At 40.0% G+C, this 24,177-nt stretch overlaps 2 protein-coding genes across 2 annotated transcripts; one reads left to right on the top strand and one right to left on the bottom strand.

Annotated features, from left to right (window-relative positions):
- The first annotated feature begins 6 nt into the window (after positions 1-6).
- Positions 7-4,957, top strand: LOC119905147 (patatin-like phospholipase domain-containing protein 2). Its single transcript, XM_038721898.1, has 10 exons — positions 7-214; positions 303-535; positions 641-706; positions 791-1,003; positions 1,973-2,033; positions 2,149-2,397; positions 2,641-2,758; positions 3,347-3,351; positions 3,394-3,535; positions 3,639-4,957. Exons 1-10 carry the CDS (start codon positions 7-9, stop codon positions 3,784-3,786), a joined length of 1,443 nt encoding a protein of 480 aa, XP_038577826.1. The 3' UTR covers positions 3,787-4,957.
- An 8,997-nt stretch (positions 4,958-13,954) lies between these two features.
- LOC119906288 (potassium voltage-gated channel subfamily A member 10) lies at positions 13,955-21,820 on the bottom strand. Its single transcript, XM_038723856.1, has 2 exons — positions 21,704-21,820; positions 13,955-18,166 (listed from the first exon to the last, which is right to left on the bottom strand). Exon 2 carries the CDS (start codon positions 17,956-17,958, stop codon positions 16,213-16,215), a length of 1,746 nt encoding a protein of 581 aa, XP_038579784.1. The 5' UTR covers positions 17,959-18,166; positions 21,704-21,820; the 3' UTR covers positions 13,955-16,212.
- Positions 21,821-24,177: the final 2,357 nt, after the last annotated feature.

The raw sequence follows: 24,177 nt of genomic DNA, 5'->3' as shown, positions 1-24,177 counted from the left end.
TAGAAAATGGCTTCTGGAGTTTTCAGTTGTCATTATTGTGAAGTTCCTCCTTCCATCTCCTTCTCTGGATCTGGCTTTTTGGCCACCTACCAGCTAGGGGTAGCCCAGTGCTTCCTAAATTTTGCACCCTGGATACTGCGTGCGGCACCTTGTGTCCTGGGTGCATCTGCTGGGTCTCTGGTAGCAGCTGCTGTTGTCTGTGAAATGAGCCCGAGTAAGTGACCTTATTGTTATTGTATTTTTTAAAGTCTACTTCTGTTCATGAAATTACTGTCTCTGACTCAACGTCTTCTATTTTACAGTTGCTATGCGAGATGAGATGATACGTTTTGCCAAACAGATGAAGGCTTTTACACTTGGCCCATTACACCCCTCCATTAATGTTTTCCACTGGTTGGAGTCCATATTACTCAAACATCTTCCCTTTAATGCGCACCAACTGGCCAGTGGGCGTCTTGCTGTGGCTATGACCCGCATCACTGATGGCAAGCTCATTATGATGTCAGAGTTCCAGTCCAAAGAGGATGTTGTGCAGGTGAGTTGGTACTACAAATTCACACTAATGCTTTTTAAGAAAGCTGAGCAGGTTAGTAACAAATTAAGACATTAAGCATAATTGTATTACAATTTTTACTACCAGGCTTTGCTATGTAGCTGCTTTGTGCCTGTTTACTGCGGTATGCTGCCTCCATCCTTCAAAGGAATAGTGAGTATTTGATAGCCATTTCACACACTCACTTTCAGCACATTGTTTCGACTGTATCATCATGAGTGTGTTATTTTCTCACAGCATTATGTGGATGGGGGTTTCAGCAGCATGCAGCCAGTACTCCCTGCACTCTGCAGTCAAACCTTGACTGTGTCCCCCTTCTCTGGAGAGGTAGACATCTGTCCTGCCGACACACCTTGCATCATGGACATGGTAGTGAGTGGAATCACCTTGAAGGGCAACATGGCCAACAGCTTCAGGATCATCAATGCTCTCTACCCCATGGCTTTAGAGGTCAAACCTCTGTTGTATCTAGAGTCTAGATGGTTTTTAAAGATGAATGTAACTGTTTTTGGATAAGCAGACATTACATTGATGTATTTTAACTACTGATTTAATCTTTAATGTACAGGTTAGATAGTGGATTGCGTCTGTTGCTTTTGTAGCTAAAAGGGTAAATGTTTTAATTGAATTTTGTACTGTTATTTTATTTTTGCACTGTTAGATTTGCTGTCCTGCTCCCCTTCTTGGCCAGGGCGCCCTTGAAAAAGAGATTTTATCTCAATGGGTTTTTTCCCCCTGGTTAAATAAAAATAAAATAAAATCAACCCTTTACCACACACCTGTTGATGAATGTAATGGCAGAAAATAGTTTTTTCTTCTCATTATAATCTTTTATGCCCAAATTGTTGTGGAAAATTGTGGTTTTCCTGGTGAGGGATTGAGCACATAATTGAGTTACAACAAACTGTTGTCTTTTGAAGAATTTATAAGTACTATAATACAAATCAGCTGGACTACATTTTCGGTCTCCTAGGACAGTCACTAACATCTGGCCCAGAGCAAAGGGATGCATAATCATTTACACAATATAGGTTTCTATGTTTTGGGGAAAGGAAAGGTAAGGCAAAGAAAGGAACAGCTAGTAAGGAAAACAATAAAACAACTTCACATCTCTGACCTAAACCCTAAATACGTGGACAGACTAGAATAATGAGTATAATAATAAAAGGAACAGGTTAAAGATTAAAAACAATATATAAGACATAATAATAGAAAATAGCACTATTATAAGTACTTTCATAAAAGATTATAAGAAGAAGAAAACCAATTTTCTGTAACTCAATTATTTGCTCAATCCCTCACCAGGAATACCACAATTTTCCACGACAATGAATCAATGTAATTTACGTGCACTTGCCCAACAACAACACTGTAAAATTTTGTAACATTTCATTTGTATGTGATTCTTTCTTCCTTTAGACTCTGGAACAAGCCTACGACAGCGGCTACAGAGATGCAGTTCATTTCCTCCTGAACAACAGTGGGTCAGCTGTATCTACAGGGGAAAAGTTGTGTAATTGAATGTACTGATTTTTGTAGATTCACTCTGACGTACTGTCTTTATTTCTCTTTCACATCTTCCCCTTCGTGTGCAGATCTTGTCCCGTATTTGTTGATACACAGAGTTTCCGAACTTCCACTTATCTACAACCAAACTCAAACATGGAGGCATCTGGAGGCCACCATAGAGGAAGATAAGGAGGCGAAGATGGAAAAGGAGACTCCTACACAGATATCTTCTATAGACAATAGAAGCATGCAGATCGACAGTTCTACTGATCATGAGTGGGCCAGAAATCGACTGAGTAAAGAACCTCCTCTCCATTTTGACTTGATAAAGAATGGTATGGTTGCCAGACATGCACACACACACACACACACACACACACACACACACACACACACACACACACAGACACACACACACTCTCACACACACACACACACACACACACACACACACACATTTAACGGTCTACTCTGAACTAGGATCTGTCTGCAGTTTGTCAGATCATATATGTAAATAAAGGTTCAAAACATTCAGATTGTTACACTAACCCTAAAGTTTTTGCCAACATGTGTTTCAGTTCTGCTGGGGAACGTGGTGACCTATCTAAGCATGTTTGGACTCTCTGTAAGAATCTTATTCCACCTGCTCCTACCCCTCATGCTGTTGTTTTACCCCATACTCCAGAGTAGGCACAGGTAATAAATACACCGAACACACATTACATAACACAGACAGAATTGTAACAGCCATTTAGGATTAATTGCATGGATCGTGTGCTGAGAAATACAAGGCTATGAGGCAGAACAAGTTTACATTTTCTCAGGTTTAAAGGAACAGTTCAACATTTTGTCAAATCTAACCATTAACCGGTTAACTGAACTTAGCATGAAGACTGGAATCTGGAAACACTCGTAAAACTTCAATCTGATGTTTATATTCTGTTTTTTGTACAATTTAGATATAGCATGTTAATTAGTAAGATTTACAGGCATTTAGGTCGTTGTAAGATCAGTTTTGTTACCTCAGGCAAGTTGTTTCCCTCTGTTACCTGTATTTATGCTATGCTAAGCTAACTAAGTGGTATCAATCTTATCATTTAAATCTTTGCGAGCAGACGATTAATCATATTCCCCAATATGTCAAACAATTGGTTTAAGACATATCCAGAGGCATCCATACATTTGCACTAAATAATCTAGACCAATGAATCCCACATCATACTTAACCCTTGCAAGTCTATTCACCTTGACATTGTTTAGGTCACGCTTATGTTTTGGTTTTAGTTATGGTTTGTTTGGTTGTGCCCTTATACAGAAACACCAACACTAAGTCTGTTCTCTCTCTCCCAGACTGGAGGTGTTGTTTAGGAAAGCGCCTGAGTTGGTGTTCTGGGCTTGGTTAAGCCTGAGACACTTCACATTCTTCTTTTTCAACATACTTGTTTGTAGCCTCAAGAAGAACATAAATGACCGGTAAGTTACTGATATTTTCTTTGTAACATCTCATCTCATCTCATTTTCAAGGCAACCTCACTTGATTGAATATAACTCAACTGAACTCATCTCTATGTTTTAGAGTTACGCGCTTCATCCTGCTGTTGTTGTGGCTGAAACTTCAAGCACAACATGAGGCTACACAAGGGCAGAGGCCCTCTACACCTTCAGACGATGCCCATCTGCCCATTCAGAGATTGCAAGGTGTGGGAGTCTACACAGATGGTTAATTACTCCATCACAGGATTACAAGAAACCATAATTACAGTATATGTAAGCAAAAAGTATTGAAGGTTGAGTCTTGTTTTATTTAAAAGGGGTTTTATTTGATTTTTTTGTACTACAGTATCAGTAGAGTGAAAGGCCTATTTGTAGAAGTAACTGGTTCTTTTACAGTCAACATGGTACTGGATTTGCAGTAGAATCAAACATCAAATTAACAAACAATACTACACTTAGCACAGAAAAGTTTTATAACACTAATCAGTGTTTAGTCTGAAGGTGATATAGGGTCAAATGTCTGACAGCATGAATAGGTATATATTGTGTGGTCACAACAAGGCCCTTTCAGACACATGTCAACGCCACCACTGCCCTCTGAAAGACATTTGCAGTGCCTCGAGCTTCGCCAAGATGGCTTTTTGTTATGTTGAACAAAGCGCTTGTTGCTCACATGCGCTTGCACCAAAGTTCATCTAGATCTAATTGTGGGCCCAGAGTTGAAACCAGAGGTCAGCGCAGCGCAACTCTTGTTGTGACTAAAAGGGCCTTAAGTCATCAGGAGGTATGCTTCTTTGGAAATTGAAAGCTTGGCCCAATGTGGCACTAGGTAATAGGGTCTTGTTTCTTGCCCTTTAGACCCATCGCTGCATAACATACTTGGTGTAACTGTGTATGTTATGTTATGCTGTTCAACTATATCAATATAATCTTTAAAATCTACTTATCAAGCTTTTTTTTACAGAATACAATGATTTCTGTTTCTTCAAAACCCCAAAACTCACTGCTGACTGAACTGTGGACGTCAGAGATTCATCAGATAAACATCCCACCAATTTCTCAATTTTTCAATTATTCAAAGTTTTCACGGAACATTGATTCAAGTTGAGAGTTTAGCTCCAGGGCGCTCATCTAATAGGCCTTTCTAATTTCACTGGTCCTGTGATATGCTATTTGAACACTGCTCTCTTTCACTCCTTGTCCCCTAATGTCCAAGTATTTGCCACCTCACCACTATTGTTCAATGATTTGCTGTTAATCCTCATAGGTCTCTGGCATGCCCTCGTTTCCATTTCAGAAGTGGATGCAGGAAAATCTGCCTGGTTAGGTTTCACTGAGGGCTATGACACTTTTGATGTTGTAGAAACAGAAACACTGATTTCTTTTACTTCCATTGTAACGTATTGTAACCAAGATCAAAATGCTTTCGTAATTCTGTTCTTCTGTAGGCAAATTAATAAATGGTGCATCACTTATTTATTTTGTACAGTGCATTTTTATTGTTGTAAGCTATGCATTGCTGTTAGCCTTTGCTTTGTGTTTTAGTTTGTGAAACTTGATCAGTTAAGCCATTACTGAACTTTAACAACAGCTATACATTTAGATACAAACTGCTGCTCTGTAGGGCAGTCTTCTTCCAGACCTGTAACAATTAATTTTGGCCAACAGACATAAAGGTTGATTCTAATATTGGCTTGATTATGATGAACAGATATAAACATATGACCAACTACATATCAGGCTATGGCAAAATATTGCAGTGCTTAAGCTTGTCAGCAGCCAAAGAGCTGGCGCCCGTGACTGGGTTACTTATTTTGTGGCTGTAAAAACTTACAATTTAGTATGTCTTTAGGGAGTGGGTTTCTAATTAAACTGAAGGTCTGCTAACACTGAGGAGGGCCTTGCTTCTTTGTAAAATAAAATATAGGATTCACCCCCTTCTCATCCCAAAACATTTCACACAGATGATGTTGACAAAAACTGTTTGGACTGTTTGGAAATGCCATTTCATAAAACACCCACAAGATGGAGCATTAAGCACAAGAGTGGAGCACAGTACAGCCAGTTGACTGGGAATTTAATAAGTGCTGTGAAATCAAAAGGTCTACCGGATCTCTCAGCCTAAACTCTAGTCTGGGGATTTGGATAAAACTTTTTACCTGTACCAGCTTTGTACACTATTTTTAGATGCTGATAAGGGAGAAGGCTAGATACGCCACCTTAGTTTTAAATCCTTTATAAGCTGAAAGATGAGCGTGAATACAGATGCATTCTGGATCTGTTTTATCAACTGTTGGCATGGAGAATCACAGTCCCACCACATTCACCCTTTTTTAAAAGTATTTTTGGGCATATTCGTGCTTTTATTACAGACAGTACAGAGATGAGAAAAAATTAAGGAACCGAAAGATACAACACATATTCCCAGTCAGTCAACTTCTCAACTACACCACATTCAGTACAGTACACACTTGATCAGCTAATCCACACTCCTGCCTGAATGGTAACATGTGTTGTCACTGAGCCGGAACGGACCATTTGATCTCTGTGCCCCATGTCCTTTTCATACAGATGGTCGGTTACCTGCGGAGAGATCCTCTTATATAATGAGTGTGGTTGGATCATACGGATCACAAACACATCTGCTGCTGTCCTCCACCAGCCACTGATCCAGCCAGTCTGCCAGAACCAGCTGGCTTTGTAAAGGCAGAGATGAGACTCGATATTGGTGGTCTGTGAAACTGTAGGGGTTCATACATTCATGATTCTGTTCATTAAAAAAAACATGAGCACGTTTAATCTCCTCTCCTCTTCTCCTCGAGTACTAAAGTCCATAAAAATTTGATCTGAGGAAATGAGCGACATGGCTAAAATTAGAGCACAAGCTGCCCCCTGTCTCTTTGGTGATGATATCTCTAAAAGTACACGACTTTTTTACTAATCAGCTCTGCAACAGGGCACGTAGAGCGTACTTAGGTGAAGAGTCAGCACATAAGCAGACTGACATTTGTTTGTGGGTGTTTGTCCTAATTTGTTAGTCTTACCAAAAAGGTGTGGGTTGCTTTGTGTGTGAGAGACAGCAGAGGAGATTTAGATAGGGAGGTCAGCTGATGTTGCACTGATACAGTGTCACTGCCTCACTAATGGAGATGGAGCACCGAGGAGAAAAGAGGATGACCTTTGAGATGACAAAGAGGGTTGTGAACCACCTGACTTGCAGAGACTCTCTCCATCACATCACTTAAACAAGTTGAGAACAGATTGCTCTCCGAGTAAGATTTTGTAGTGTGTTTATGTGTGTTTGCTTGTTTAAAAAAAATCTGGTGCTCTCAGATGACACATGCCTTGATTGAGGAGCGAAAGGACAAGAAGTCAAGTGAGGACAGGGGAGGGAGGGGTGTTGATTATGTCTGATTAGGGACTGGTTCAACATGAGTGAGAGACATGAAAAAGAAAAGGGAGGGACATTCAAAAATGGTACAAAAAGCATACAGCAGCAAGACCATCAGAACTGATCATATGCAACATCTTGCCCACTTGCAAGGCCTGAAATGTTTTCAGGTCCACATTTATGTTACTTATGTTTATAAACTGGATTTTTGTCAATTTAATTTTTGTCACGTTTACATTGTAGTGGGCTGTGACTCAGAAGGCCGAGCGGGTCATTCACCAATCACAGGTTGGTGGTTTGATCCCAGGCTCCAAATGTCAGTGTCCTTTGTCAAAACACGGAATCAAGGAATATCTTTTTGGACTTCCTCAGACTCTCAGAATCTTATATAATCTCTACTCACACAGAAGCACAGATAAGGACTCTTTTTTTTCCCCTCGCTTCTTCAGGTCACATAGGCACAAACTTTAAAGTATTGCCACAATCACCTTATACTATATCTGCATTTTTTCAACAAATTTCTCTTTAAATAACATGGTTATTTTACATAAGTATCACAGTTCTCTCTGCTGTTTAAATGAATGTCGGGGGATTTCAAAAAATTCTATTACAACTACCTTGTTCCAGACCGTAATAGTCAAAGCTAATGACCCTCAGCAGTACTTTGTGTTTACTAGTAATTAGCAAATCTTATTCTAACTAAGATTATACCCACTAAACAACACCATATTAGCAAGTTAGCATTTAGCACAAAGCTCCGCTGTGTAAGTACAGCCTCACAGAGCTGCTAGCATGTCTGCAGACTCAAGTCTTATTTAAATTTTGTGAACATGACACCTCAACAGATTGTGAAAAGATAGAAGTTCTAGAAAATTCTTCGCCTTAAGATGCCTAGGGCTTATGTGACCAACTCTGAGTTTTTTTTGTCTGTCTTGAAGCTAGGTAATCTGTAGGATCTGGAAGGGATAATTTTGATTAATTCAGTCCACTCAATCAACAGACATAAACAGATGTTGGCAGGTTTCACTAGGGAGCACAACTTGCATGTTTTAATGAATGAGTGTGTTTTTTTGTGTGTATGTGTGTGTGTGTGTGTCCGACGTGGATCTCTTAGACCCTCAGCAGGGCCCTGTGATCCAACTGAGTAATAAACAGCAACAGATTGACAGTTTTCTGTTTCTAATCCTTTCCTCCTCCTCCTTGGAGGCTCCTTAAGAGCCCAGTCGATAAGATAAAGAAATACTGTCTTGACGATGATGCCTGGCACTAAGGTACATCTTTTCCTTGTAAAACAGACTGGCTGTGCTCCATTTGCCTTAATTCTGACTGACTTCATGTAATCATACTTTTAATTTAGAAAGTATTTCCTCATGTGTAATGTTCAAATTTAAATGTTTATGTGCAAATCTTTAGAAATCAATTAATTCAATTCAATCAACATGCTTTGGCAATAAATCTCCCCATCCTATCTGTTAATTACATAAAATACAATTTACAATTCATTTCAAGTTGTACATTTTCAACTGTATAGTCTTTGGTATATGGATACCAGGGAATGGTAATCTTGTATTGTTGCACTTACATGTGATTTGAAAGACTCAGAGGCTACCACTTTTAATGCATCCCATGATGGCTGCAATGAAAGACTTTCTGTTTTGTTCTGAGCTGATCTCACAAGAAGATGGTTTAATCATCACAGGCTTGTTATTCTCTCATGATAAGTGCATAAGGTGGAAAACTGTTCCAGTGCACAGTCGAGACTATTGTATCCCTGCTTGTGTTTAACCCCCCTTTTTTTTACCCCGGATACTTTCACTGAGAGTGCTGTTCTGTTTTCCCAGAATGTCCTGCTTGCACAGTTAGAAACATCACACCCAGTACAACTGGGTAGGCTGATCTGTTGGCCCCTAATGCTCCAGTGAAGCATTTGTGGATTAAGGGCCTTGCTCAAGCACACGTCAGCAGTGGAAATGTGGAGTGACAAAATCTGCACACTAACCTTCTACTCAGTGTACTTCAAATAACCAGGCTCCTATTTTCTTAATAAGAATCTTAATAATATTGGAATCAAGTAGAAATTATTTCATACTTTCTTTGGTAGCTATTTTGCCTTTCTTTCATTTAATTTAGTCATCAGCCATCATTAGAATAAGAACAGTACATAAGTCACGTAATTAATTTTCATACCCGTTCTGCTTGTTGTGAAAAGTTGTGAAAATAATCACAATTTAAAAGAGACGCAAGATAAGCCAATTTATTGTCATGACACCGCTGACAAATTACAGTTTGATTGTTCCCCTGATATTTTTTGCTTTTTTTACACTTTGATATCAAAATGTGAAAATGTCAAACCTGTTTTTGTTATCAAATTGCTTTTCTTTAGAAATAAAGAATATAATCAGAGCTTTGAGCCATGTCTCATAAGCATCTTTACAGAATCATTGATTTGACTTTTAAGGTTTGAGAATTGTGTTGTATGCTGCTTGCTATGTAGTAAAGAATGGATATTGTGTGAAATTTGTATGTATTTGAATTTGTATGAAAGCTGAAACAAAATATTAAAAATAAAAATAATAACAACAAATCAAAGTGTTTAGTTTACTGGGCCGTTAAAATCTGTGTCTTTCCCTTGCTGTATATGTGCGCACTATTATCACCAGCCACAGTTAATTATAGATGAAGATCCCCCCAGCCCAACACACACACACACACACACACACACACACACACACACACACACGCGCGCGCACTCTGTCTATCTTCTCACTTGCTCCACATATCCCTCACTCCGATGTGGAACTTTCCATCAGTGCATCTCGTTAATGATGGAGCACTCTCATGCATCTTTAAGCACTTGCCAGGGATCTTCCACTGTGCAGTTTCAGCCCTAAGATCACACACATGCACACCTTTTGAAAAAGTCAACAATGGAGTTTAGTTCATTTTCACTTGAATAATAAAAGAGAGGAAGGACAATAAAGAAAATGCACTTTACCTAAACTCTGTAAGTAGGCACTGGGCGCTATATGGAACAGCATGGCAATCCTGTTTTTTGGCCCCATCTCTGTATTTATGTAATGTGTAAATATGTGAAAAGTGTATATTTTTATTTGTGTCGCTTTATGTTTTTCTGGGCCTTTGGGAGCCCAGACAGTTTAATCTTATGTCATCCCAGCAGATTAGCTTCAAACACTGCATGCAAAAGATAACACTCCTTCTGTCACCTATACAAACAGGATCACGACAAAAAAAAAAAAGAAAAAGAAAAAAAAAGAATCATGGAATCCTCCTGAACCGCATACTGGCTGTTGCTGTCAATCTCATTATGTGTTTAAATTCTAGAGCTTTCCTATTATATATATTTATGTGTGGGGGAGTGCTGTGTGCAGATACAGCAGTAGAGGATATAGTGATATGTACTGTATGTATGTTGATGTGTAGTCCCCCTGAAGTTACAGACAAGCATTATGCAGTTTATGTTGCCTACAACACCTCAAAAGAAACAAATAAGACAAGATTATACATTTGTATATTGTAGACTATAAATGATAGAAGGATTACTTAGGGAATAGTTCTGAAGCGAGAGTGAGAAACACATAAATCCATACAAATAGTGGCGTTGTTTATATCTTTAGAAAAGAGCATGCAATACGCACGTTTTCATTTACCCAAAAATAAAAATATTTGTATAAATTTGTAATTTCACATATGATTACATATATTAACCCTTTATTTATACATCAAACACAGAAAGTAATCTGGGAGTATGTTACGGGGTGTGGTGTGTGGACAGAGAGGACCCAAATGCAGCACTCTGAGGGAAGGAGGTTTATTGAGGGAAAAAGGGTGAGAGGGACTGGAGTGGAGGGAGAGGAGGACGTCGGGGAAGTACAGGCACGGGGAACCAAGGAGACAGGGGGCCAGGGGGCCAGGGAGCCGGGGAACACAGGGGCCGAGGAAGCAAGGAGAGGCGGGGGAACAGGGAGGACGCCGTGAGGGAAGTCTGAAGAGGAGTGGGCCAGTGGATGAGCCCAGCCGAACAGAGGACGAGGGTGAGTGTACCTGAGAGGGAAACAGACAGAGAGACAAGGTTAGGGAAGACAGCGACAAGGCACAGGGTAAGTGTGAAAAAACAAGAAACATGGAAGCCTGAACACAGAAGTGGCACCAGGTATGGAGCAACGACGATCAAGCGAGGATGGTGTGGAGAACCGGGGTACAGGCAGGGATGAGGTTGACTACTGGCAGGTGTGGCAGGCTGACGAGGTGGCTGATGAGGTGCAGGTGCGGGTCGTTGGCTGGGCTCAGGAGCAGAGGGAGAGAGAGAGCACACACAGGGGAGAAAACACAGGGAGGCAGGCAGGGAACAGAAAACCAAGGAAAAAGCAGAAAAACTGAAAAAAAGGAGAAAAAACCAGGACACTCACCGTCAGCCGGGCTGCCACCACAACAGCGTATCTATTATTGAGTTTGGGCAATCCCTTGGATTACATTACCGATTACAATTTTGATGAGGTATCTAGTGGCTGTAATGGAATACAATTTTAGTGACCTACCCAACCTTTACACAGGATGCAGTTAGATTGACTGGCTGTGGTTAAAAACCCACAGTGCCATGAGAATATTACACACACACACACACACACACACACACACACACACACACACACACACACACACACACACACACACACACACACACACACACACATTTTGAATAAATCACCAGAAAGAGACACCAGGATTAATATCAAAAGCTGTTTTAGTCCTCCTGATATGATGTGATATCTGGATTTAATAGTTCAGATGGGCGTGGCCTTTTCAAATTTGACTTTGAATCCATGAAAATTATAAGGCTCAACAATGTTTGTACTCAAAATAAAGCTGTTAATGCAAGCTTAGAAACCTGGACCATCATCACAGACCAAGATCCTATCTTGGAAAAGGCACAGTCCAAGTCTGTTTTGTCTTGTAAATTGGATTAATGTAAGTCATTGAACAATAGTCTGCTGTTTTTGAACACAGAGCAACACAAAGCAAGGCAACCCAGCTGTATCAATTTAAATAGCAAGTATAAAAACAATTCTTGACAGGGAGAAAGGATTGCACGGTGTGTATAGATGTGTATTTTGAGTGATGGGGCAGAGACAGATGGAGAGCTCTAGAAAAGGAAAATACACTAACATTACCTGAAGTGGTCTTTTGGATGAAACACAAGTCAATTTTAGCTTCTCAAACCTTTTCTCTCATGCTTGATGGGCATCACCATTAGTTTCCTTCCCTCAAAACCCTCTCTATTTTCCTTTAATTATAGAATCCAGGCACTCGTGTTTGTAATTTGAATCTTCTTTACCTTTAAAGCACAGGTGGAACTGAAGATAAGTATTGCAATGCAGCAATTACTTTAATAAGGTTATTAGTTACAACTGTGTTTGACATGTGAAAACATCCTTTTGGGAAGCAGGTTAGAGTGCAGGATTTCCAGTTCATATAATGATATGCAATTTGAAGTATCTTCACGATACACACACTCCATTCTCCATGTTGCTGAACACTATCAACACTGACTATGAATTGGCTTAAAATGTTTTAATGAACACATTTTGTTCCTGTGGCATGTTGTCTGCCGGAAAGGGTGTCTCTGGAGAGTGATGTGACATCCTGGCATCATAACTCTCTACTATCACTGACAAAAACACTATTCAAATATAATGTTGAGTGACTAGCCTGTTTCAACACAAACTCTTATCCTAAGCTGAAATATTAAATAATTTCCCTCAGGGAAAAAGCTTTTGAAAATGTTACATTATACAGTGCTACTAAGTCTATACTTTTTGTGTCTTTCTCTTCTTAAACCTCAGGTTACACAAATTACAATGGTTGCACCACATTAGGACATCCGTTTTCCTTCAACCTTTGGTGTGTTTCTGTCTGTGTGTGCGCCGGAGATCTATTTCAATTGTAACCTATTTCCGTATGTGCTTGTAACCTATCTACGCGGCTGACAGTCTACTGCCAGAGATCAGGCAGCGTGTGAACTCCGCTCTCATCTCCTCCCAAGGGTCATTCATCCCTCCTTTCTCTCTTTTCATCGGCAGCTCTGTTTTCACTCGATGTCCTTGGGTGACCCTCATGTCCCACGCCCATGTAGTAATAATCTGGGACAAACAGCCATTCATAGTTTAGTGTTCTTGGTAATCCTGGAGGGAATGCAACCGGTTTAACTGAAGCCATTGGAAAAAAATTTTGGGAGCAGGAGTTTTCAAATAAAACTAATCAGCCGTCTTCAGCAGGATTCTGGGACTCTGAAATGATGGAAACAAGTTTCTATTATTGTTCCCAACCCTGCATAATAACACAACAGTTGTGATGACAGAATAAAATTGAGCTCAAAGTTGCCTGTGAGTGATCTTAATCTGCATAGCTAATTAGACACTTCTTGCAAATCAAAAGTTGGAATGATATTTTTATTGAATATCACCAAACAGCTAATATACTTATAGACAAACCTCTAATATCTCAGGACTGTGGACACATTTACAATATTTTCTGCATCTAAGTTTAGGTTGATTTATGTCTATGTATATCTTTATAGTTGCATACAGTATGTTATTCAGCTACTAACGTCTGATACATACACAGACATTACTAGACATACACAAGTTCGTAAGTTAAGTGATTGATTGGCTTTTAAAATGTTATGGTTTCATATAAATTCATTAAAAAATGCTCCCTCAAGTCCCTCATCATGTTTGTGTGTTATTTTGAATTTTCTTCTTTCAGCTGTGTGATATACAGTAGATTTGTCCTATTGTGAATATGCACAACACCATCTTGTCATTTTGTATCCCCCGCACTTTTTACACCATAAGGAGTCTGTAGCTTTTCACACCGCCTCACACTTGAAAGAGGCAAATGCTTATTTTAGAATACCATTGGTGACTGCGAGAGACTGTTTTATATGATAAATTCAGTGGGGAAAAGATGTTCCACAATTGACTGCTTCAAGTATTTACTGAATTCATGCGTTTATAAGGAGCCTTTCTCGGCCTGAGACCAGGTGTTGAGGTGAGTTCAGAGAGAAGGATATCAAGTGAAGCTAACTAGCATTAAAAGCTAGCAGACTACTCCATGTCAACCAGAGACTGGCGTCCCTTTTGTCTCGGTTGTTGCACTGCCACACATGCCTTGTTGATGTGACCTGTATCTGTGTGTGTGTGTGTGTGTGTGTGTGTGTGTGTGTATGTGGCACTAACATTACAGTGAAAGCAGAGACACATTACTGAAAGTAATGACGAAATCTTCCCTGAAGGGGAACACTGATGGAGATAAGAAGAAAATACAAACACTAACTCATTATCTCGCTTTTCTTCGGTCCACAAATCAGAGCACATAAAAAGTGAGATGACATGATTTAAAATCCAAGAATATATTGCATACATTACAGTAAATTGTATACTGAAATGTTAACATACATACAAATACAGTGTAATGGTCTAACAAACTCTCAGACGGCAAAGATAATCACTTCAGGCCAGTTGTACCCTGAACTCATTATACAACAGTGACTTTACAGACAAGGGACTGACTATATCATAAAAACTGATATCATACTGTATAATCATTATCACCATGAAGCTGATTGACAAACACACAGGAAACGCATACACATACTCTTAGTTTGATCATGTTCAATCATAAATTCAGACATTACACAATTCTAAAGCTATATTGAGATAATATCATATTCCTGGATCCCAATAAACATGTCACTTAATCAATTTCTTTTATAGTAGGAAAACATGTTATGAAAGAAATAAAACATACCCCCGGGTACATTACACTGATACAGCATAATTTACAATTATTTCTCCAAAATAAGACGGATGGACATTTTGGCCTCTGTCCCCTGGCCTTGTAACAGTTCCCTTAATTCGGCAATTATCTTTGGCTTCTTCCTTCTCTCTTCCACTTTCTCAGAGTTTTATCATAGTTTTTTAACAACGGTGTCCATGACAGCCTTATTTCCTCAATAAGATATCCACTAATTGACAAACACGATGATGTTTATAACATGAAATCCACATTTTGGAGGGTAGTATCTACCTCCTATACAGGTGGTATCCACTATTCTTTGGATATGCTAAATTGTAGTTCAGGTCAGAATGTATTTCTTTGTTGGAAAATAACTCTCACAAACAAATGCTAAAATAGAGAGAGGTTACAACTTCTACATTTTCAACTGAGATGAAATAAATAAAAAAAATTCTGAGCATATATGCATGATGAACATAGGTATTACAGTCAGATTATGTATGGCGAATTCAACAGTATCCCAACATTAATAATTTAAGGCACTCCATTATAATACATAGTGTGAATCCAGTTAGACTGCTAACAATAGTGGAAGATTCTTACGCTACTCATTAAAGAGAGTGAATAAATACAATAGAATCATGATACATTTTTAAATAAATAAATACAGCAGGGCTATAATCTAGAAACTATACACAAGTTACTCATCCACGACACTTACAGGAAGATTGTGTTTGGATTCTTTGCGGGTTTTTTTGTTTTTGTTTATGTTCTTTTTTACAACCATGGTCTTATCTGTGTAAGATATGCCATCATTCATTCCACTTATTATTTTGCACATTATTTTGTTATCTTCATACTGAAGTAGCAGGGTGACACACAACGTATTCCTCTTGCAATGTTTCTGTAAATTAAAAAAGGCATTTTACTTTTTAACTTTCATTATATTTGAAAGGCAAATAACCTTCATGGCCCAAGAGGACACTGTTTCAAAGTTGAGTTAAGAGTATTTGTGGCCAGATATTTCAGCTGTGAAGTTGGTTTGCAAAATGTTATAAGCGATTGGATTAATGGCCATTACAATGAAAATAAGACCACAATTATAAAAAAAAAAAATACATGCTACTAAATTATGACAATTAATTATCGTTTTTTCTGATTCTGTGCAACTAAAAGAAGAGTCCCAGCACAAATATGTTGACACTCAATCCTGAACAAGAACATAGGGAATTCTGTCATTGTTATATTAGACACTAACGAGGTAAGTACAGTACATCCTGTATATCCTTATAAAACATTTTTCACTAGGTACACAAATTTTATCACAATAATCCCATTACAATATAATTTGAGGGAAATCATTACAGTTTCCTCCATACTCTCTTCTTCTTTATTGTTTCTTTCCTGCTTTGTGGCAATGTCTCTTCCTCTAAATTGTGTCCTTCTACAGTTATTTCCCTTTGTCAGTCTGCCAGATGCCATTGGCTTTATTGAGTGAGGTGTTGCTACCCTGTGTGGTCCCTGTCTCAGCCTTCATGGCTTGCTCAACAGCATCTGCCAAGGGCAACTTGTCCTCTGCCTCCGTCTCTCTGTGGTAGAAGTAGTTGAAGTTGGAAACAATGACGGGAACAGGCAAAGCAATGGTCAGAACACCTGCGATGGCACACAGGGTGCCCACCATTTTACCCCCCATGGTAATGGGACACATGTCTCCGTAGCCTACAGTGGTCATAGTAACCACAGCCCACCAAAAGCCATCAGGTATGCTGACAAACTGTGTGTTAGGCTCATCTACCTCAGCAAAGTAGATAGCGCTGGAAAAGAGGATCACGCCGATGAAGAGGAAGAAGATGAGCAAGCCAAGCTCACGCATGCTGGCCTTCAGAGTCTGTCCCAGGATCTGCAGCCCCTTGGAGTGACGTGAGAGTTTGAATATACGAAACACCCTGACCAGACGGATAATACGCAGAATGGCCAAAGACATGTTCTGTCCTGAGCTCTCTTGTGGCGTTGTGACCAATTCTGTAACCACAGTAACAAAATAAGGGATGATGGAAATAATGTCAATGATGTTCATGAGGTTGTGGAAAAATTCCTTTTTGCTGGGACAGACCATAAATCTCACACACAGCTCAAAGAAGAACCAAGCAATGCAGGCAGTTTCAATGATGAAGAAGGGATCAGAGAAAGTTGTGGGCTTTACACCAGATGGAGCCACAGAGGTGTAAATTGTAGATTGGTTGAAAGGCTGTAGTGCTGTGGGCACAATTGGGTCGGCTTCATCTCTAAATTCTGGAAGTGTTTCCATGCAGAAAATAATGATGGATATGACAATAACAAAAACAGACACCAATGCTACACCTCGGGCTGCATTTGAGCTCTCTGGGTACTCAAAGAGCAGCCAGAATTGCCTATACATATCATTATTAGGAAGAGGGATCTCAACATCCTTTATGAATCCTTCATCTTCTCTGAACTGCTCCATGGCCTCACTTCCAAGCTGATAGAACAGAATTTCATCTGCAAACACGTCCAGGGGAACATTAGCTGGACGTCTGATCTTACCCCCTGACTGGTAGTAATACAAGATTCCGTCAAAGCTGGGTCGGTTCCGATCAAAGAAGTACTCGTTCCTCATTGGATCAAAGTAGTCCATCCTCTTCAACGGATCTCCTAGCAGCGTCTCAGGAAACTGGTCCAAAGTTTTGAGCTGTGTCTCAAAACGAAGACCGGCAATGTTGATGATGACTTTCTGGTCGCCGTCATCCAGCCCTCGTTTATCTACAAATAGATCCTCACAGCATTCCTTAGCAAGCTGGCTGAAGATCGTCTCGCTCTCCTTAGTGCCCTCACTGTTTAGCAGCAATTTCCAGTTGGAGATCATACTGGCACAGCTACTGCGCCCCTGTCTGTTTGGAGATGGCATGGTTGGGGACTGGGGTACTCCTAGTGTCTGTGTCTGTGGAATGGGCGAAGATGAGGTGGATTCCCACATGCAGGAGGGCACAGGACTGTGGCAGGGGGGCGTAGAGGAGAGCTGAGGGGCTCGCAGAAGGTAGTTGCTGCCTTGGCTGTTGTGCTCGGGGGGCAAGTCCACTGTGAGAGCTGTGGTCTCATCAGCGTAGGTGTCCACCTCATCCTCAAGGCTGCCGTCAAGGCCATCCATGCTCTCAAAGTCTACCAGGGCCACCTCCATGGGTGCGGTTCAGCCAGTGCAAAGCCTTGGGACCCCAGGATCGGACAATCAAACACACACACACACACACACACACACACACACAGACGAACAGATGGTATTCTCAGGCACCAGAATTATCAGCAGAGTACAGAGGCAGCCAATCTTCAGCAGCACTTACAGTAACAGGACAAATTGAAAGCCCCCTCTCCTTTATTCCTTCCAACACCTGTAGAGTGAGAGACAAAGAGAGTCAGTGTGTTCCTGTCAATGGTTAAGGGTTTGTTTTGTGTTAACTGTCATCAGGTGACAAGAACATGACGTTGGAAAGCACATGTTCTAGCATGACTCCTTGTTTCTTAGCTACCCATCTCTGTGGGAAACCAGCAGTGGGAGAAAGACACGTGAGAGAGAAAGATAAAGAAATGAGGGAAGAAAGAGGAGGCAAAGGGGTGAAGCAGCTAGAAGATGGAAAGAAAGATGAAATTGTAACAGTAGCAGGGGAAGATTTCACTCTTTAGAAGAAAGTAGAAAAGTCATTGCCACTTCTTTCTGCAGTCTTAATGTGGAGACACTGTGATGAGTCATGTAACTGTGAAAAAGGAAAACAACAAACAAAACAGAACTAACAGTAGTAGTACTAATGTGGATGTAAGTTAAAATATCTCTGCTAAAACAATGAAACAAGGTCTTTTAACTCCTAATCTACTGTAGCCTATATACACAATTTCTCCTATTTACTAGTTCATACAGTCACTGGCATACATGCACACACATTATTTCTCTTTCACAAACATAATCACAAACATAACACCTGCTCAAGGGGATCAAGGCAAACACCCTGTAATGATCTCAATGCAGGCTGTGGAAGGAGATGATATTGCAGGGTAACTGGGGCTGTGCATACATTAGTGCATAATTAACTGGCTGTACTGTGATAGCATGGACTTGGCTTCCTCCAGACAACTGGGCTCACCTTTAAACTGCACCATGTCACAAAATTTCTTCAAGAAATCCACTCTGCTACTATTGTGCCATCTGTCTGCATTCAGATATACCCTGGCTTGTGTGGCTTTTCATCAGCATAAAGACTACTCAGCTGTTGTAGTATTGCTATAGCATACTATGAGAATCGTATAGTATCCTATAGAAAGTTTGTAGTATTACTATAGTATTTCTGTTATTCTATAACATTCTGCTATTTTAGTAGCTAGAGTAACCCTATACTTCAATAGTAATCATATATATCTAGATCTTTATAGTATTGTGTATATTTTAAATATTTAATATAATAGTAACTATAGTATATTATATGGTGTTTCTCTTTTGATCACACTATTAAACTCCTATTGAAATACTATAATGATGTTACACTAAATGTACAGCAAGACATTTACAGAGTAACTTTTCCTTTTTTTTTGTAAGGGAAGTCTCACCTACATAAGGACGTCACAGTTGGGGTGCTGAGAGAAGGTCTGTCTATTTAATGACATCATACTAAATGGTGCGCAACATTCATGTCTTTTGTATTATTTGATGGCCAAGATAACTTAAATCTACAACCAAACACAACAATTTGAGAACATTTACACTTCAGCAGACAGCAAACTTAAACACCGACATACTGTACGTCAAAGCAGCCACAGTGTAGTACAGTCAACAACAGGAACTAGTGCATGAGAACTGCAGGGAGATGGAGAGGGAGAGGATGAGAGAGGGGTGTAACCCACAACCAGCTCATCATAATTCACAATAATGCAGCTCAGTGAGGATACAGACGTTTCATAGAGGAGACAAGCATATATAACGCAGATCTATCTGTCTGTCTGTCACTGTTAACAATGACTCCAGTCTGCAGTGTAGTTCAGACACTTCACTTATCAACTACAGAACTGTAGTCAAAGTAAGTTTTTATCTAACGTCCACACTTTTGTCCATACTTGCAGGCATGTGGTGCACTCCCAGGGGCTGGAGCAGGGGGCGCGCCCCTTTGTGTGAAGAAATGTTGTAAAGTGCCCTCCAAGGTGGCCGTTTGTGCCAACAATGTGATTAAGTGCCCTCTGGGTACCCTTCCAGTGGAAAAAATGTGACGTAGTGCCCTCTAGGGCGCCTCAACGTTTGAGAAAAAGTGATGCAGTGCACTAATGGGCACCCCTCCAATGGAAAATTGTCATGCAGTGCTATCTAGACTGCCCTTTTGTGTGAGAAAATGTGGCAAAGTGCCCTCCAAGGTTCCCCTATGTGATGAAGGGCCCTCTGCAGGGACAGATTACCACATTGGCCTACCAGGCATGTGCACAGGGCCCAAAATCTAAAAAGGGCCCATAGAACTTTGTGATTAACTATTGCCGAAGACTATTTTCTGGGTGTGCTCGAGAATACAGATTGTCTAGCTTTCAATGATGCTTGATTAATGAATTTCTGATGAATGCGCTGGTCATTCAGTTTCTGTGCCCTGTTGCCCCACCATGTGAAGCTGGTGGCCTTTTTGTTTTTTTGCCCCTTGCTTGAGTCCAACACTCTGTTTCTCTGTTTCTGTTCTGTTTCTCTCTCTCTCTCTCTCTCTCTCTTTTTTATTATCAATTGATGGTTTTTATAATGCCTGGTTTTAGGGGTGCTGAGGGGGTAACACCCCTTCTTTTCGTGTCCATGTCTCTACACATTGAGTAAAATGAGTAGGGCTAGTGTATTTTAAAAGCATGTCAGTCTAGGCCCTTTAGAGGGCTATTGAAATGGGTGAAACATAGCTAAGTCCGCCACTGTGTATGTCTATGTCCGAGTGCTGACGCCTGAAGATGTTTAATTAAAGACTCTAGAGATGAGTCACCACCTAAAATCAGTGTCAGTGATACCAATCCTGCCGGGACTGAGAGAGAGAGAGAGAGAGAGAGAGAGAGAGAGAGAGATGGAGCGGCTGAATGAATAAGGAGGATGACATGAAAATTGTCGGGAAGACGGATGTGGGTGGAAGGACTGGGTGGGATGTGACAGTGAGAGAGAATGGGAGTTGATACGTGGGTGGATGGATAGACAGGATGATGAGAGAGCAATCGTGACAAGGAAAGAGGAGTGGTTTATCAAGAGCAGAAGAATCAGATGATGACCAGGGCTAAAAGAAAGGAAAACTGTGCATACAGGTAGAAGAACAAACTGGTAAAGATGTGAAAAGTTAGAAAAAGATACGAATTTCAACCCTTGCACATAAAATTATATGGTAAGATGAAAGCCATACGAAAAGATCACTAAATCAAATCAAACCCACTTCTCTCCTCTTAAACCTCAAACCACCTGACCAGAATGACGTCATTTCAGCAACTTTCTCATGATCCTAAAATAGAAGCAGCAAACCAGCGTAAACTGACAAGACACTTACATCAATACCTGGAAATTAGGCACTGATCATGCTTGGTCATTGCTCTGCTTTGCCAAGTTCTAATATTTTTCCAATGATTCAATATGCCATCAATATTTAATTTGGAGTGAATTTAATAAAAGAATGACTGCTCTGACTCCAAAAAGACAAATATGCCAATGGTCGCACTGATTCAGCTATTTACCTTTAATTACAGTAGTGCCCAAGATCTGTTGAGAGTCATATATTTCGGGTGAGTTTCTGCTTTATCTTAAAAACAGAGTGAAATCTGATTCAAGTGAAATGTGGTCTCTGGGATAGGGATAGAATATTAAAAAATCTGCTCTCTGGACTTCTCAAACTTGCCCAAACAAGCCCATAAACAGAGTAACAAACAAGCAACACACGCCTTACCTTCCTTAGCAAGAAGTCTACAGACCACGTGTGTATAATAGGCTGTAAGAAAAGCAAAAACAGGAGAGGGAGAAAAGGCTTCTCTACAAGTTCTACCACTGCTGCAGCTTCCTGCTACCTCCTGAGACTGACTAATCTATCATAGACTACATTGGGTAACATTATGCTGGAGTAGAAACTAGAGCTGGGGCAAAGGCCACCTGCGCACCCATGCACACACACAAACACATGCAAACAAGCATGCACACAGGCCACATGCAAACAAAGAAAAGCTGTAAGAAAAAAAATCTGCTGATAAATATTGCTTCGTTTATATTATAATTTTGTGTGTGTGTCTGGCCACGTGTGTCAAAAGCCATCTCTCAGTGATGTATGTGATGTACTCAAGGCCCTCTAGACTGGAAAGGTGCGTTAAGATCCTCATATTTCTTCACGCTTGACTCACTCACCCCACACACACACACACACACACACACACACACACACACACACACACAGGCCATATCCATATCTGACTTATTTACAGAATCACAATAAATAATTGATGTTTAACAACTCCTTTAAGATGTACAACACGACAGTGTCACGTGGGCACCTAACATAGCTTTCCACTTTCATCTCGTCAAAACTTCAACGCTATCACCTACTTCAGCTCTTTATCTATACACTCCATACCTCGAGAAAAAACATTTTTAATGATGCTCAGTCTAAATGAATGCCAACTATCTTCCATCAAATAAAGAAAAATGTAATCTCTTGATTGACCCCCAAGTATTTTTTTTGGCAACCACAAATGTCATAGATCTTCTTCAAATCAGTGAAATCAGTCAAATTCCGCAGAGTGACACTCGACCATACCTCTCTGTCCTCACGCTGTAAAACATATTTGTACACACAGGCATGTGAGGAAGCTGCCACTCCACTCTCAGAAATCCTATAGCATGTGTGAACAACTACTGTGGAGAGTCTTGTCAACGCTGTTTAATCAACATGTCTTGTTGCATTTCCATTAATATTTGTGTAATTGTGAAATTAATTAAATCCTGTTTTATGCCCTTCAATTTGACTTGGGTTTACAAATTAAGTACCCACACAAGGATATAAATTAGGTCCTCAGTCTCAGTAGTGTCATTATGCGAACCTGTCATGAATACTCCAAAACATGTGAAAATGATTCATTATCAAGCCCTTCTGGAAAACAGAGTGCTACACCACTAAATAAATAACACAGTACAACTTGCTAAGTTTTCATCATTTCTTTCTGTAGGACTTTCTTAGTGTTCTTCCTGTTGCACTCTCTTTATCATGCCATTAAATTGTGACTCTATTGAAAATGTTTGACCATGTACAGTATGTTAACAAATGACAGCATATGTCACACACCTGCAAATGCTCAAATAATTGTGCATTGACAGAAAACACACGTAGAACTTGTTCTAGATTCCAATTCTCATGCGTACTGTACATTTTCCCATTATTTAACGGATAAATGTTGGTGTTGTATTATACTATTACTGTACTATTGTGCTGGTGTATTAATCTCAATAGGATGTGCAGTAGACACAGTGGATGGATGCTTAAACACCAAAATGCTAACTCTTCTTACTATAAGGACAGTAACATGCAACCAAAATCAAACAAAATACTTTCACTACTTTTACTGACATGACAACATAAAAACAGAAAATATCATATACCAGTGTTTCTTATACTATAATGCTGTCACATATGCATGGAAAAACACTAGCAACTGTGCTCTGTAGCAGAGGACAAAATGTTTCTAAGGAGGCAGTGTGACCTTGACTCGTGTTAGGACAGTGTAAAACAGAGGTGTCATATGGGGCCCACGCCACCCCGTGGTGCTCCGACTACTATTCTTGTCATGCTATTAACCCATGAGATACCAGTTCTTTCTTCGTGTCATGCTTTAATGCACGCAAATACATGCAAGCACTGCCCACTGTTGGTAGAGAAAAAAACATGTGTGGGACACTCTCAATGGGAAAATCAGTGATATGGTATTGCATGCTGTGCTGAGCTACATTTTAGTAAGCTAACCGCTATGACTTTACCACATGTGTGTAAACATGAACAGATGTTCCGGCTGATCTAGCTTAACTACAAGCCAGTCCTTTGCTAGAAATGCATGTCTCTGTGCAATGTTTACCTTAACCAAACCAAAACATTGTATACCATTTATTAATTATATTAATACATTTATTTGATTAATGTAACAAACCATTTGCTATAAAACAACGCAAGCACCACTGTTACTGTCTCAACATGCCTCATGCACATGCAGTGTTTCCACATAACAAAGTGGAGTGGAAGGGGTGGGGCAGGGGGAGAGAATGACTATTAGTTGCAAACTAATAGTGATGTAAAATAAAATAAAATAATGATGATATTACTAGGACTCATGATAAATAAAAATAAATTGTAGCAGCAGGTCTTGAGCAGGAACATGGGTGCAG

Source organism: Micropterus salmoides, unplaced genomic scaffold (assembly GCF_014851395.1).
Source record: "Micropterus salmoides isolate LMB-PRFRI ecotype aquatic unplaced genomic scaffold, ASM1485139v1 Ms_hic_scaffold_16, whole genome shotgun sequence".
Lineage (NCBI taxonomy): Eukaryota > Metazoa > Chordata > Actinopteri > Centrarchiformes > Centrarchidae > Micropterus > Micropterus salmoides.
The sequence above is the reverse complement of the archived record's forward strand: the minus strand, read 5'-3'. Positions and strand labels throughout refer to the sequence as shown.